This window comes from Melanotaenia boesemani, chromosome 9 (assembly GCF_017639745.1).
Source record: "Melanotaenia boesemani isolate fMelBoe1 chromosome 9, fMelBoe1.pri, whole genome shotgun sequence".
Taxonomy (NCBI): Eukaryota; Metazoa; Chordata; class Actinopteri; order Atheriniformes; family Melanotaeniidae; genus Melanotaenia; species Melanotaenia boesemani.
Window position 1 is genome coordinate 28900835 of NC_055690.1, and position 14243 is coordinate 28915077.

At 38.0% G+C, this 14243-nt stretch overlaps 1 protein-coding gene across 2 annotated transcripts in view; it reads right to left on the reverse strand.

Annotated features, from left to right (window-relative positions):
* Nucleotides 1-2339: 2339 nt before the first annotated feature.
* st3gal4 (ST3 beta-galactoside alpha-2,3-sialyltransferase 4) overlaps nt 2340-14243 on the reverse strand; it is a 38709-nt gene continuing 26805 nt past the window's right edge. For both annotated transcript variants that reach the window (XM_041995502.1, XM_041995503.1), the window contains exons 8-11: nt 11030-11219; nt 10434-10571; nt 3367-3519; nt 2340-3294 (exon numbers count right to left, since the gene is read on the reverse strand). In XM_041995502.1, coding sequence (XP_041851436.1) covers nt 3205-3294; nt 3367-3519; nt 10434-10571; nt 11030-11219 — 571 coding nt within the window. In that variant the 3' untranslated portion in view covers nt 2340-3204. The remainder of the gene's footprint in view (nt 3295-3366; nt 3520-10433; nt 10572-11029; nt 11220-14243) is intronic.

Sequence of the window (14243 nt, forward strand, 5' to 3'; positions counted from 1 at the left end):
TTTCCCTTTTATGACCTTCCCATTTTGTTTGTATTTGCTTCAAAACTGAGAAACAGCTGACTGGAAACAACCAACATCTTTTGTCAGATTCTGTGCTGAATTTGTGTCTTGAAGAAGGAACAGCTGTCTTGTAGAGGTCATGTTTCCGGTCAGTGTGACAGCATTCTCTTTAAACTACAGACCAATTTGCGTATGTGCAGTTGTGCATACATTGCCTTTAGAAATATAAATTATCAAGAAATTGCTTTTTTTTTCTTTCGTGACTTACACCATGTTATTTTCTTTAAGTTGATTGGATAAAAATAAAAAGAATGTATATATATATATAAAAAAAAAACATGTTCAAGTGTGTTTTACAAAGCCAAAAAATGTAGCTGTTATGTCCCTTTTGTTTGAATCTATGAAACAAAACAGCTGACAAAACATCCATAAAAAGTGATTGCATGTTTTTCCAAACAGGTTGCATATAGTCAAATCAAAAGTTGTATCAGCCTGTAGCCTCTGCTCTGATCTTTGAGATCGTGACTTCTTAGTAGGAAGCAACTACTTAATAAAATGTTGCACTGCCAAAGTGAGAACCCTGCACTAAGAGCAGATGGTGTAATGAGATATATGTACTGCAATAATGATCACATTGTCACAGCTTCTGCCTGCATGAGGCTGTGCTTACACACTGCACAGCAGTTCATTATAAATTCTGTATTTTCTATAATAATAGAAATAGCTGCACTGTAAAATCTCTGTTTGTGCATTGAAGGTCACAGTGTACTGAGGGGTCTTCATGAAATTTCCAAGCCATGCATTTTAAATGCATCCTATTAATTAGTGGAGCGTAACATGCATAAATGCACTTGTAGGGCTCAAGTGGTTCAGCACAGTGCAATCAGTAACAATGGAGCAACTCAGGCTAAAAATACATTAACTCACTCTACCATAAGATGCAATGGTTAATAGTATGATAACAGAGCTGTGGCAAGCTAAAGCACGTGGGCTTCTGGGTTCAAAGGTGTGCTTACAGTACAATAGATTCCCCCTGAAAACGCTGACCTGATTTGCAGTTTTCACATAAACAGCCTGCAGAATGACAAACCTTCTTCAATTATGCAACTCCCTGTTGTGTAAGGGAAGTTAACAGTCCGTTGAGCATGACGTGTAAGGACTCCTCTAACTCTGTGTCGTTGGGAAAACAAATGTGTATTAACAGTCCAAATAATTTCATCAAACAACTAAACACATGTGCTGCATGTGCGCAGTCACATAAAACGATTAACATGAAACCGCCTCTTTGGCTTGTTACAGTGTTTGAGTAGGGTAACAAAGGATGGCAGACAATTTCTCCACACACAATGGAGGACGACCCTCAGATCTGAAAGGAGAAGCTTTAAGTGTGCTGTCAGGTTCACTTGCAAAAAGATCGGTTGACAAGTAAAGAACTGAATGAGGGGGGTATGTGTAGCCTCTACCCTGCTACAAACAGGATTAACCTTATGAGCAGCATGCAGGCAAAACACACAGATTTAGACCAAACAGAACTGAGCTGTATATTATAATCAGGCTGTGGTAGTAAAAACATCTCCACTGAAGTCATGTGGTGGTTACAGTTAATATGCTGACACAGTCAATCCCTCTATTACAGACTGACCTTGAAGAGGTCATCTGTGTCATTATTTCAAAAGATACAAAACTTCATTCAAATGTGACAAGGTCATTGCTTGTCAGTACTAGAACATCAGAAATGTGCCACTTAAAGTAGGCAGTCACTGTTTATATATTCAATAATAGTAACTGGAGCAGTGACTGGGCTGCAGTCTTTATTACACACCCCTGATTAAAAGATTCCTCTCATCTATCAGCTTGTAGCTGTCACAGATTACGTTGAGCGGTGTGAGTAAGCTTACTTTGTAAATAATACAGGACCAACTCTATTTGCATCAACACAAACAGGTCATGCATACAGAGAGTAAAAAAACATCAACATTTGTCTTAGTAGCATATGTGCTATATGTTAGTCATTTGCATATTGTGCATTTTTCTGGTCTTCCAGATGTTCATATTTCCAGTGTTCCCTGCCACACACAGCACTGCTTGTTTTACTGTTATTACTACTCCAGGCACTTTAAGAGGGACTGCTGCATGACTGCACCATGTGCAGTGCAGTATACCTGCTGTATAATACATATATGCTAAGGAGCTTCTCTGCCATCTAGTGGTGAAAGAAGTTAAAATTCATATCAAACAGCAGCACATTGTTGACTGATTATCTGAGGTCTGTCACACTTATTTCTAAAAGGACTAGCTCTTTTTTAAAAAACATTTACAAGTAAAATAAGTTATCTGAGTCTTATTTGAATCACTTTTTAATTAAAAATGTATTTCATTCTGTACTTACAAAAATATCCAGTGGTAATAATTGTGTCTGAATAAAACAACAATTAAATAAATTAAATGTCTCAGTTAATGAAATCAAAACTTTGCAAGTGAACAAGGTACAGCGAGTGAATCTACCTTTGTCAATTTGTGAGAAATTCACTTTAATTACAATGTATTGATGTACTGAATGTAAATCCCCATGAACCCTAACAAGCTGCATTCAATCTGTCCTTGAAGAAAAAAAAATCTGTCCAGAAGAAAAAGAAAAAAACATTTGACTTGAAAATTGATGTGTGGATAACAAATAATTCAGGCTTATTAACTTTACTGCTTACAGATATACATGAAATCAACGGACAAGTGAGCCCCTTTCTGAGCTACAAGTCTGCAACAGTAGGTAGGTTCCTACAATGCTGCAACAAGTTCATTCTATTACAAAGTCCACAAAACAACATCAAAGCCTGGAATTGTTCATAACTTTAAGCAGATTCAGAGCAGGTTCTCACAAAGAGAGACCTAGATCAGTACCTCCCGTCAAAGTCCTGTGTATTAAGTTTCAAAGTTGTAACTGAAAACCTGCTACAGTACCAGGATGAAACCTTTAGAGAGCAGTTACATCCCCTCTCCCATGATCCAGCTTTACGCTGCATCTGCAACAGTCAGATTTAATGCACAAGCTAAAAGTCCTGTATCCCAATGTGGAAGGCACTTTAATATCTGTTTTAGGTTAAAAGACCTAAACCAAATACAAATGTTTGGTAATCAACTATTCTCATTATTTTCCTTCTTTTTTTTTCTTTTTTTTTTGCTTGGAGAACGTGAAAAGTGTTCGTATCATAAGTGCGGGTGCAGGTATAAAATGGCTCCTGAATCCTCCAGTCTCTTTAAGGCTTCAGCTTCGTGATTGAGGTCATGATAAGAATTCTGCAAGACAGAACAAGAAATAAGTAACAGCTGCATGATAAAGATCACATCTGAAAGGGGAGTGAAACTCACCTTCATAGATTTCATGGTGTCATACCCATAATAGTGGATAGGCTGCCGCTGGTTCTTTGAATTAGGGTACCCAAATCCAGCAACGTGAACCACGTCACAGTAGTTGAGAGCAACAAAGACAGCAAGGATACCTGTGGTAGGATGCACTGGATTCTGTAATAAACAGATAATGACCCTCGATGGCAATCGCACTGGCTCCCCTGACACACTTATTAAATAAGTGGTTATAACATTTTTGACATTAACAACTCTTATTGGTAACAATGAAGAAGAAACTCCAATAGATCATCCACACCCCAAATAATGTATTGAAAGATTCATTCAATTTTCCCCCAATTTAAACGTGCCTAATAGTGGTGTGATGCTAAATAATAGAAGGGCTAAAAACTACATATATACAGAATGATTAATCCATTTCATAATTTCTTCAAGACATGAATGCTATGATGTTGCTAGTGCTAGAATGCTAGTGACCACTAGAGGGCAGCAGAGGAAAAGAGAAATTGGTGCTGCTTGTTAATAACAGATTTCTCATGATATTTCACATACAAATTATTGCATAACTCAGTGTTAGCTTTGTAGCAAAGATAAGCTAAAAGATGCTAGGCTGAAACATACATAAATAGAGCTTCACAAATCCATGGCAAACACTAACTAAAATTGTGGAATAATTAAAAAAAACATGTTCTTTAATGTAAAATTGCAAGGACTTTGAAGATCCCACAATCTACAATGTTTAATATCATCAAAATATCTAGAGAATCAGGAGGAATATCTGTGCACATGGGACAAGTCTGAAAGTCAAAACTGGATGCTTGTGATCTTCTGACCCTGAGGTGGTACCGTATTACAAACACACATGGTTCTCTAATACTGGAAATCACTGCATTAGCTCAGGGACACTTTCAGAAATCACTGTGAACACAGTTCACCATAAAATCCTTTAAACGTCTATCATGCAAAGAAAAACCTGTGTGTGAACACAGTTCAGAATCTTTTCTGGGCCCAAGTTTATTTAAACTGGTCTGAATCAAAGTGAAAAAACTATGGACAATTTAAGAGCAACATCTGCTCCCATCCAGACAACATGTCTTTCAGGGAAGGCCTTGCAGATTTCAGCAAGACAATGCTAAACCACATACTGCATCCATCACAACAGCATGGCTTCACAGGAGATGATGATGCGTGCTGAAATGGCCTGCCTGCAGTCCATACCTTTCACCAATAGCAAACATTTAGGGCATCATGAAACTAAATATATGGAAACAAAGAGCAGTTAGAAATCCTGCATCAGACAAGAATGGAACACAAATCTTCTCCTAAAACTACAGCAACTGATTTCTTCACTTTCCAGACGTTTACAGACAGTTAAAAGAGGAGATGCTACACAACACTACCCTGTTTCAACTTTTTTAGATGTGTTGCCGACATCAGATTCATCATTAGCTAATATTAAAACTTATCTCCTAAGAACAGTGTTGTTAAAGATAAGATGCTAAACTTTATGAAATCTCAGATTACATGTTTTGATCTCGAGGGAAATCTAACAGTCTTACTAATGGTAAACCCTCCCCCCATGTGTCACACAACTCAACCCATGTGTCAAACCTTGTCTCCTAACAAGTGACTTTCAGGCTACGAAAGACAACCTACAGAAAGCTTCTGGTTGTCCACCAGCTGCTGAAATCTTGTGAGCACCACGAGACAAGTCAAATCAATTCTGGCACAAATGTCACAACAGCAAATGAATTATGTCCTCTCGCCACACGCTGTTAGTCGCTGCACAACACGACAACTTTTATGCAATGAGATGGAAAACCACAGTAGAAAAAAAGTTTTTAGGGTTAGCGTAGATGCTTTTTTTTTATATTTGGAACTGCATTTATCCTGTGCAGTGCTAAATTGTATGCAGAGTCCGTCATCTCGACTAGGTGCTCCTACACGTAACACATGAGGAAGACAAAATGCTTTCTAAAAAAAACATAGACATAGAGGCATGGAAAATATGCTCATCTCAAGATGGGTAAGCCTTATTTTTGATGAGTCAACCACCACTAAGGTGGACTGACCCACTAATCCTGCAGCTGAGTAACACAAATACAGTATGATCCAACTCCCCTTGAAGTAACCACATAAAAATAAACCTGCAATCTGTTTGGGAAGGCAACATGAAACTGTTCTTTGTGTTTTAACTGTCAGGACTCAATCCTCAGAATTCAATATTTATTCTCTAACTGCAGCACCTTGCAACACATTAAATGCCTTGGTTGTGTGACATAAAGAGAACTACTTTTAGCGGAAGTTCTTACTACAGGCTGATAATTATTTATCTTGAGAGAATAAGATGAGTGTGAGAACATGTGATGCACTTTTTAACTGTTAAAGGCTGATATCAAGAATTGTGAGAGTGTATATTATATCACCTACTTCTATTTGTTGAATCAAGCAGTTCTGGTCAGACTGAAAATGTTGGATCAGAGAGTTAAAAGGATTGTTTCAGAGTCAAAAGTCAGATTTAGGATTATGCTTGAAATTATGTCAGGCTTCGGCTTAAGTTAACGGAAGGTCCCATGATATGCCAAATAGTTAGTGTAAGTGCATTTTGCAGAGGATAAAGGCCTTTCTCCTTCATCTAAAGTTAGAGATTTGATAACAGTCTTTTTGACTGCTCTATAGGGATAAATGACAAAATAAAATAATGACCCCAAAACAACTAAGACACAACAATTAAACCATGAGTGTAATATAACCCAAAAGCAACTTTCAAAACATACTCTCCATTTTCTTCACCACAGAACACAGATTTACAACATGGGACACACTCTAAATTATGTGGTATCCCTGTGACCTAATGGTCTGCACCTAATGCCCAAATATAGCTGAGGAACACGACTGTTTCTCCATCTTTCTCTCAGTTCCCTTTCATCTCTTCACTGTCACTCAGTAAGGAGGTGAGCCACTGTCGTTGTGCCAGTATACACACACAGAAAGGAGAATCTGTACTAAAAGTAGAAGGAATCAGAGAGCGCAGACCTCCACTAAACCATTGCATTTTTTTCCGCAGTGATTGTGGGTATTATTTTTGAGTTAGAAGCTCTAATGGCAAAATTATCTCTATCTACCCATAGTGAAGAATCCTTTAAAAAAATTCCTGAATCCAGGTAATGATCCAGATCACCCCCAAAATCTAATCACTTGTTCCTTATCTAATTTTGGGGATTTCCTGGAAATTTCATTAAAATCCATCCATAACTTTTTTAATTTTTGTTGTGAACAAGACAGACAGATAAACCAATGCCACCGAAAACCTCCACCTTGGCGGAGGTAACAATGCGGACTGTATAATAAACCAGTCATAACATCCTGCTGCTGTCTCTGCGGGGGATTATCATACACGTAGGTATGCAGAAATGTAGATCTTGTCTGTGGTTATACAATCTGGATTTTAGAGCAACGTGAGTCTGGAAATGTGACCTGAAGCTGACATATAGTCTTAATGGGCTGCTTTGTGGTCACAATGTCTGACACACTTAGTGACCTGGCATAGAAAAACACACGAGTGACAGCAGCTTTATTGGTTGTATTAAAATACATTTGTTTTCACGTTTTTACTAGAAGTTAGAATGAGTTAGGATAATAGTGTCAGGGTTATTCTGCTGTTCTGGATGGCTGAACAGGACATTATTTGATCTGAAAAGCAAAGAATAGATGTGAGATTGATGAGATAAGACATATTTGTTGTTCTGTCCCGAGCTGACTCTGCCTGCACTGAAATCACTGTTTGTTTGCCATTTTCTGTTGTTGGATTCATTGTTTTCTCCACCAATGAATCCAACAATGATTATTCACATTCACGGAAGCAAGACGGAGAATCAGGCCCATATGACCTGGAGATGGATGAAGCTTTTACCACAGTTTTTCCACAATGCATTACATTTGATGATTCTTCTTTTTATATCCTTTTTTCCTCTTTAGCCTTCCATGTTATCACCGAGTTTCCCCTGCAAGAGCACTTTCTGCAAAGAAGTATCTCCAGGTCCACATACAAGTGTTTACAGTGGCCCGTTTCCAGTATTTTCTTAAGCAGTAACACACTTTTCTTAAACTAGTGATCCCAAACATGTTTGTCCTTTTATCAGTTTCCAAGTAAACTCCTGATGCAAAAAAATAAAATTATTGCAGATACAACCACGAAAATTTGACAATGGCTTCCAGACTGAAATTTTCTCGCAACACAAGGCGAGTCCTGTCAGTGTTGACTGGAAATAGAATCTGTTAGCTGCGATGACATCTTTCACATCATCTTGCACTTGTGTACTCTGACCCTGCTTAACCTGCAAAAAGCATAAAAACAACAATAGTGGACCTCCGTGTCATGTTTGTGCTGCTATATCTTTTTTATTTGGTCTCTTGAAGCAAAACCTATTTTTGGTAGAGTCTTTATTCATCACCGAAGACATGCTCCAGATAACTAGTGGTTGACATGGACCGCTTCTGTTGTTGTGTTTGGTTTTGCGATCTTATAAGGGGGAGGATGTGGTGCACACCGGGGTGTGTCGTAGCAAAGTTTCACTTCCCACTAAAGCCCTGACATGCGCACTTCATCATTGGTCTTTTGGTGCTCTCCTGCACAGGCATAGTTTTCATTCCAGTGTTTTGTAAATGCTTTTTTTTTTTTTTTTTCAAAAACGCAAAGGAAAAATATTTGTGTTTTGCATAAAAATATTGTCGTGTAAACAGGGCCTTAGTTAAGGTGACTTTTTACCGCCAGTTAATTTTAGAAGCTTCCCCTCAGCTTAGCATAAACAGTGAAAACACAGGAAGCCTGACAGGTTCTGATATCAGCAAACACATATTTCTCTGGTAAGCTATGTCAGCTTCTTACTTTTACAAGGAAGATAGTTTTGAAATCAGATGTTGACATCAAAATCTTTCCAAAAGAGGGGTGAGAGGGACTGCATGCTGTCAGCAGTTCAGCCAGTGCAATTCATGAGAGAGTTGTTGAACAGACTGAATTATTTTTATCACCCTTTTCATCTGTTGAACCTTATTGGTGTAAACAACAAACATAGAGTGAGCCATGGAACACTGAATCCAACAGGTTCAGCTTTATCATCTGAGATACATATGATGTCTTGCCCTCTCTAACCAAACTACATCTCAGGTTTGGAGAGGATCAAATCTGCCACCAGTGTACTTCCTCAGCAACCCTCTAACATGTCCTGGTGGGGTGTAAAATCATACAAACTCAGGGTAGATACACCTGTTGCCTGTTGAACTTGACAACAAGAGGGTAGCCACCAATGCTATACCCTCAAAAGCACATGCTGAGTTCCAATCACCACCATGACTCATGCTTACTAAACACAGCATGGGATTGGAAAATGCATGTAGACCTAAGCCAGAGGGTCACCTTCCCACCCTGAAATTGCAGTGACCAACCTGCGCCCAAACCTGCTCCTCTGGTCCAAACCCTGCAGAAGTGTCTTCATTGTTGAGCTTACTGTTCCATGGGAAGAAGCCATCAAGGAGGCATTCAAAAGGAAAAGCTAACCTAGCAGCTAAAGCAGAAAACCAAGAGTGGGATATAAAAGTGTGCCCTACAAAGGCTTTGTAGCCAGTTCCACCACAAAGGCTGCTGAAGGATATGGGAATTGTTGTGTGGTCTAATAATGCACGCGAGTCCAGCTGTTCTCTTGCATGTCACTTTATTCTCCACTGAACACTTAACAGTCGGGTCCTACCGTCCAATGCTCAGACACGTCGTATAACTGACGTCATAACCAAAGGCTAGTGTATTTCTTAACAACTTACAAATAAAATAAAGCCATAACACCACAGGAATCAGAGGGCAGGCCCACTGTAAGCTGCTGCAAAACTTTACAGTTCCCCAACACTCATGTTTCACTGATTCTGCCTGCCCACTTTGTTTCCTCCCCTTCCAGTACTTTCCATTCAATCTGTGCAGATGGTGCAGAGCTCCTGTTGGGTGAGCCTGCTGACTGCCTGTAGGATCGCTGCCTTCCCACTGCTCACTCCTCTCGTGCACCAGCCAGTTGTGTTAGTACTGCAGTCAGGAAGAGTAATACCCCCCTTCACTCTTTGACAAAGGGGACTCTGCCAAGAGGAACATGCAGAACCAAAACAAAACTTGGCCTGGGTCCATGTCAGGGACCATCCCTATCAAACAAACAACAAGCCTCTCTTGGCAGATAGGGTACAATGGGCTGATGAAAATTTTATTCCATGCCAGTAGGACAAAAAGTATCAAAATCTGATGTGTGAAAATGCCATGCATTACTGTGTTATTGCACAATCACAGCTCTCTCATAGAGTAGGGTTTCCGCATCCTTTTTTTTTTTTTTTTTTTTGAGGGGGGGGGTTAATGGATTTTTTTTCTTAATAGCTTTTAATATTTAACTTTATTGAACATGCCTGATTATATTTACCTTAGAAAACAGAAATATGATCAGAGCCGAAACACTGGGAGCTGCCTTTTGTTTAAAAACAGAGCATCTAACAAAAATTTATGTAACAGTTTGGCTTTTCTTCAAAAACCAATTATTTCCCAGGGACTGGCTGTGCAGCTCAGAATACACAAGGCACTTATCTTGTAATGAGATGTCAAATTGCCAGGCAGAAGCTAATCATCATATTCTGAAATAATTGGACCCACAGAAGTGCTACTAACCTTCAGCAAATCCCTTACTAATTTTCTAGAGGCATGCCTCTTCAAGTACACAGTTTATCAAAGAGCTCAAGACGTATCACTACAAGAACTGAGACTAATCAACGGATGCTCCTTCCACCCTGATTAACATTCATGTGGGAAGCTGCAAAGGACAAGAGAGAAAAAAGGGATGTATGGAAAAGTAACAAACACAAGAGATGGTTCTTGTGGGAAAATTGCAGTTGAGGATGCCAGAAACAGAGCAACCATTTTTGGCTGAAAATGAGAAGAGATTTTAGGACACAGAAACTTGAGATGGATTGGACCTTAAACAAAGGTTTAGCTCCAAAAAGTTTTCGTCATGACATTAAACAGTGAAGTGAGAGTGATCCCTCACCTGTTTTCCCTTTGGGTGCAGAGGAATCTGGAGCAGTTTGTCTGCAGTCTGGTGCAAGAAGTGTGGGTCCAGGACTCTGATTTTACTGACGTCACCCAACCAGATCTGGGGAGGAAGCTTCCAAAAGCCTTTTCTGACCTTGAATGCAAACATATACAAAAAGTGAAATAAAAGCAAGAATGCTGTGTAAGAGATATGAAAAAAAAAGATGGCAAAGGGGAAATTATTGCTATTTTTGGTTGTTTTTTTGGTTGGTAATTTACTCTAAATGAGATGTCATTGAACATATGACTCCCCCACATCTGGAGGCCACTAAATCAATGTGCAAATTAGCAAGTAATGACCCTGCAACCATTAGTGGTGGGAGGCCGGAGGTGCTGAGAACAACAGAGCGAAGGATGTCTGCAGTGGAAACTACATTTAGCTCTAAAGGGCATTGGCTCCGCTGAAGGTGAACCTTTTAAGCATTTGTTCCTGATATGGATGACTGGTGAGAGCTGAAAATGAAATTAAACAGTGTGTTTATGTGAAGCAGAGTAGGATGTTTGTGTGTGTGAGTTTGTGTGTGAGAGTGAATTCTCACACATATCCTGTACCCTCTTCTCATTATAGAGGATCTCTTTGAGCCAGCGGAGATCTTGCTGTTTAAAAGGCACCAGGACCATAAGAGTGCCTGGCTCGTTGTGCAATCCAGGGTTGTACGAGGCTGACTCTGGGTAGAAGAACCTCATGGTGGTCTTGTCCCCTACATCCTTCTCATAGCCTCTCACCGGGGCATCATTCAACCTAAGGGAGGGACATAATTTTACAATTGAATAAGCAAACGTTCAAACAACCTATTGTTTAAATTTTTTTTTTTTTTTTTTTTGATTCCTTTGTGAGCCAGCCCCTCCCAAAAGCCCCGGTCTTTCTTTCCGTCTATTTTTATGTACTTGTTTATCAGGAACAATGCAAAAAAACATAAAGGACATCAAGTACAACTGATGTTTTGAGTATGTAGCATTAAGCTAATTTAAAACTCTTGCCCCTTTTTGGGCTTTCATACTGTAGAGGAAGAAAGAAAAAGAAAAACAAGCAACCATAAAAACCTTTATGATTTAAGCAACACCAACATTAATTGGTACAAACATAACTATTAAGAAAAAAATATACACCTAATTCCTATCCACCTAATATAATCTAAAATCTCACACAAACATGCAACATGACCCCGCAGAGCTTTTAACATTTCAAAAGGTGGGTACTTTTTGTTTTGTTCTCAGCCAGTTTTTAACATTTGCTGAGAAAGTTTTAAAATCTGTTATCACTTTAATTTAGTTTGGCATGGTGTTCCAAATATGACTTCCTTTTATGGAAAACACTGTGGTTCAGTGGTAGGAGATTCTACAGCTGTTATTGACAGAGTTCCTGCTCTTACGAGCCAGATATTAATTTGTGAAATGAGACAGCTTCTCAACTTGATTTATTCATTCTGATTATTCTTCTTTTGTTTGTTTGTTTTATGTGTGTAATTCCAGCCATCAGGCTTGCGAAACATGCAGCATCTTTCACTGTGATGCTACTTGCACAGCTGAGACAACAGCACAGAAGCAATGCAGAAGTAGATCTGGAATAAGATAAGGATGCATACACAGTTATTTTAAGGTTTAAGTTTTGTTTTGCTCTTAATGGGTCATTCAGATGCCTGTAAAGACTAAAAATTTCAGTGTTTTATTACTTGAACGGGTTTTTGAGACTTTTAAAATCCCAGCACAGTTCAATCCTTACACACTAAGGCCTTGTACAGTGAAATGATTACTCTGCACTTTGGAAACTTAAATTTTAACAGGCTTTTAAAAAGTCTAACTGAGTTTCTATGATAGAGACAGCCTGATGACGTCAAACTCTCAGGCATGTGTTTAATTCTGAACGTCAGTAACTTTAGTCTACTTGGCCAGGAAACCATTAGTTGCTAAGAAGAGAAGGAGGAGGGTGGGTGGGCTGGTGTGGGGAGAAAAATGCATTGTGGACTGGCCAAATTCTAGCTGTTTAGAAGAAGCTTATAAAAACTCAGAATACATGGGTTCATTCCAAGGCTGTAAAGTCAGATTTGTGAAGTGTCTTTGTCCCTGAGGGAACAAAATGCTTTCTTCACTACTTTGAGGAACTTTATTTGAGCTCAAACTTTGCTAATTGCAGAGAGGATGGCTGTGTGTGTCTTCATAAGAAGGTCACATGCTTAGAAACTGTCCAATATAAGTATACAGCCAAGTCTGTTTTTTTTTATCTTAGGAGCATTAATATGAATGAAAACAGACATCATCCCAATATTATAACCAGTATTGACCTGAAAACAACACAGTAAAACTGAAAATGAGATGTGGTTTCAATTTTCTTTATGTTAATAAAATAAATAAATCATTATTCTCCTACTTATATTCAATTCTGCATATCTGTTAGCAAATAATAATAATTAGGCTTCACGGTGATTGAAATTTGCAGAGACGTTTTACAACAACTGATCCTGCATTTTTAAAAAAGGTGTGAAAAAAAATTTAAAAAACTATTAGAAAACACGGAGCCAAAAGAGGAGGAAACTTAACAGCTCAGCGATTCTCAGTCATTCTTCAGTTCAGGGACCGAACATGTCTGCTGGATAAAGTATAGATTTTGAAAAAAATATACACAAAACATTCAGGCGTTATTAGAGACATAAAAAACTCTGAGGACCCCTTGACCACATCCTTGATCTTCTTCATGCTTGGAGACTACACTAGCGCTGGTAAGCTTATTTTATTTTTGTTTGTTCTTCCTTTTTCTTACTAAGTTGTATATAAGTTGTACATGCAACTAATATTTCTTTTTAAATACTTTTTTTTCTGTTTAATTTCAGCAACTTGTATAGTCTTACGTTTAAATTGAATCTCATTTTATTAGTTCTTCAAGATTAAGTAAAAAGTTAGTTATTTCCTTTTGAGGGAAGTGTATGCTTATCTTGTGACAGTGTGCTGATTGCAAAATGGTATGCAACTCTTTTTTTATAAATTTCAGGCTGGATTTACCAGAAACGATGTTATCAGTGGAGGACTGGCAGAAAAGGAACAGGGAGTGTCAGGAAAAGAGAAAAAAAAAACAAAAATACTGACTAAACTAACTTTTAAAAGGTGGAATGATTGATTTAAAAATGTGTACACAATTAAAAGAACTAAGAAGCCACTAAGAGTAAAAATATCAGTAATAGGTTCATAAAAAATAATTTAATGCTTATTTCTGTGTGCCTGATGGTTGGCAAAATTCTAATTCAGGTCTAAAGATGTCATTTTCTAAAAAAGTGATGCAACTGGGATCCTGAACCTTTACATTTCCTAAACCGTATCTGACAAATAGGCCAGGGGTCTGCAACCTGCAGCTCTAGAGCCACACGTGGCTCTTTGGACCTTCCACAATGGCTCATAATACATAACAAAAAATGCTACAGAACTAATCAATGTTTTTCAAATACAGATATAATAACTGCAGGTTTTTAGCAGTTTTTCCAGTTTATTTATTTTTTTTTAATAATTGCATTGAATTTCCACAACATAATGAAAGTACCAGTAATATTTATTTAAACCTATTTTTCTTGTTGTTAGGTTGGAAAAGATAAACTTTTTTAAAAGAAATATCACAAATATCTACATCCCATTGAAGAAAGTCTGTCTATCCTCTTTTTGCAAATATATATATGTATATATATATATATATATATATATACATATATATTTTTTTTAATTTATCTTGCTTTTAATCATTTTAATGTAATTTATTATTTCATTGTGATTATGTGTTGAT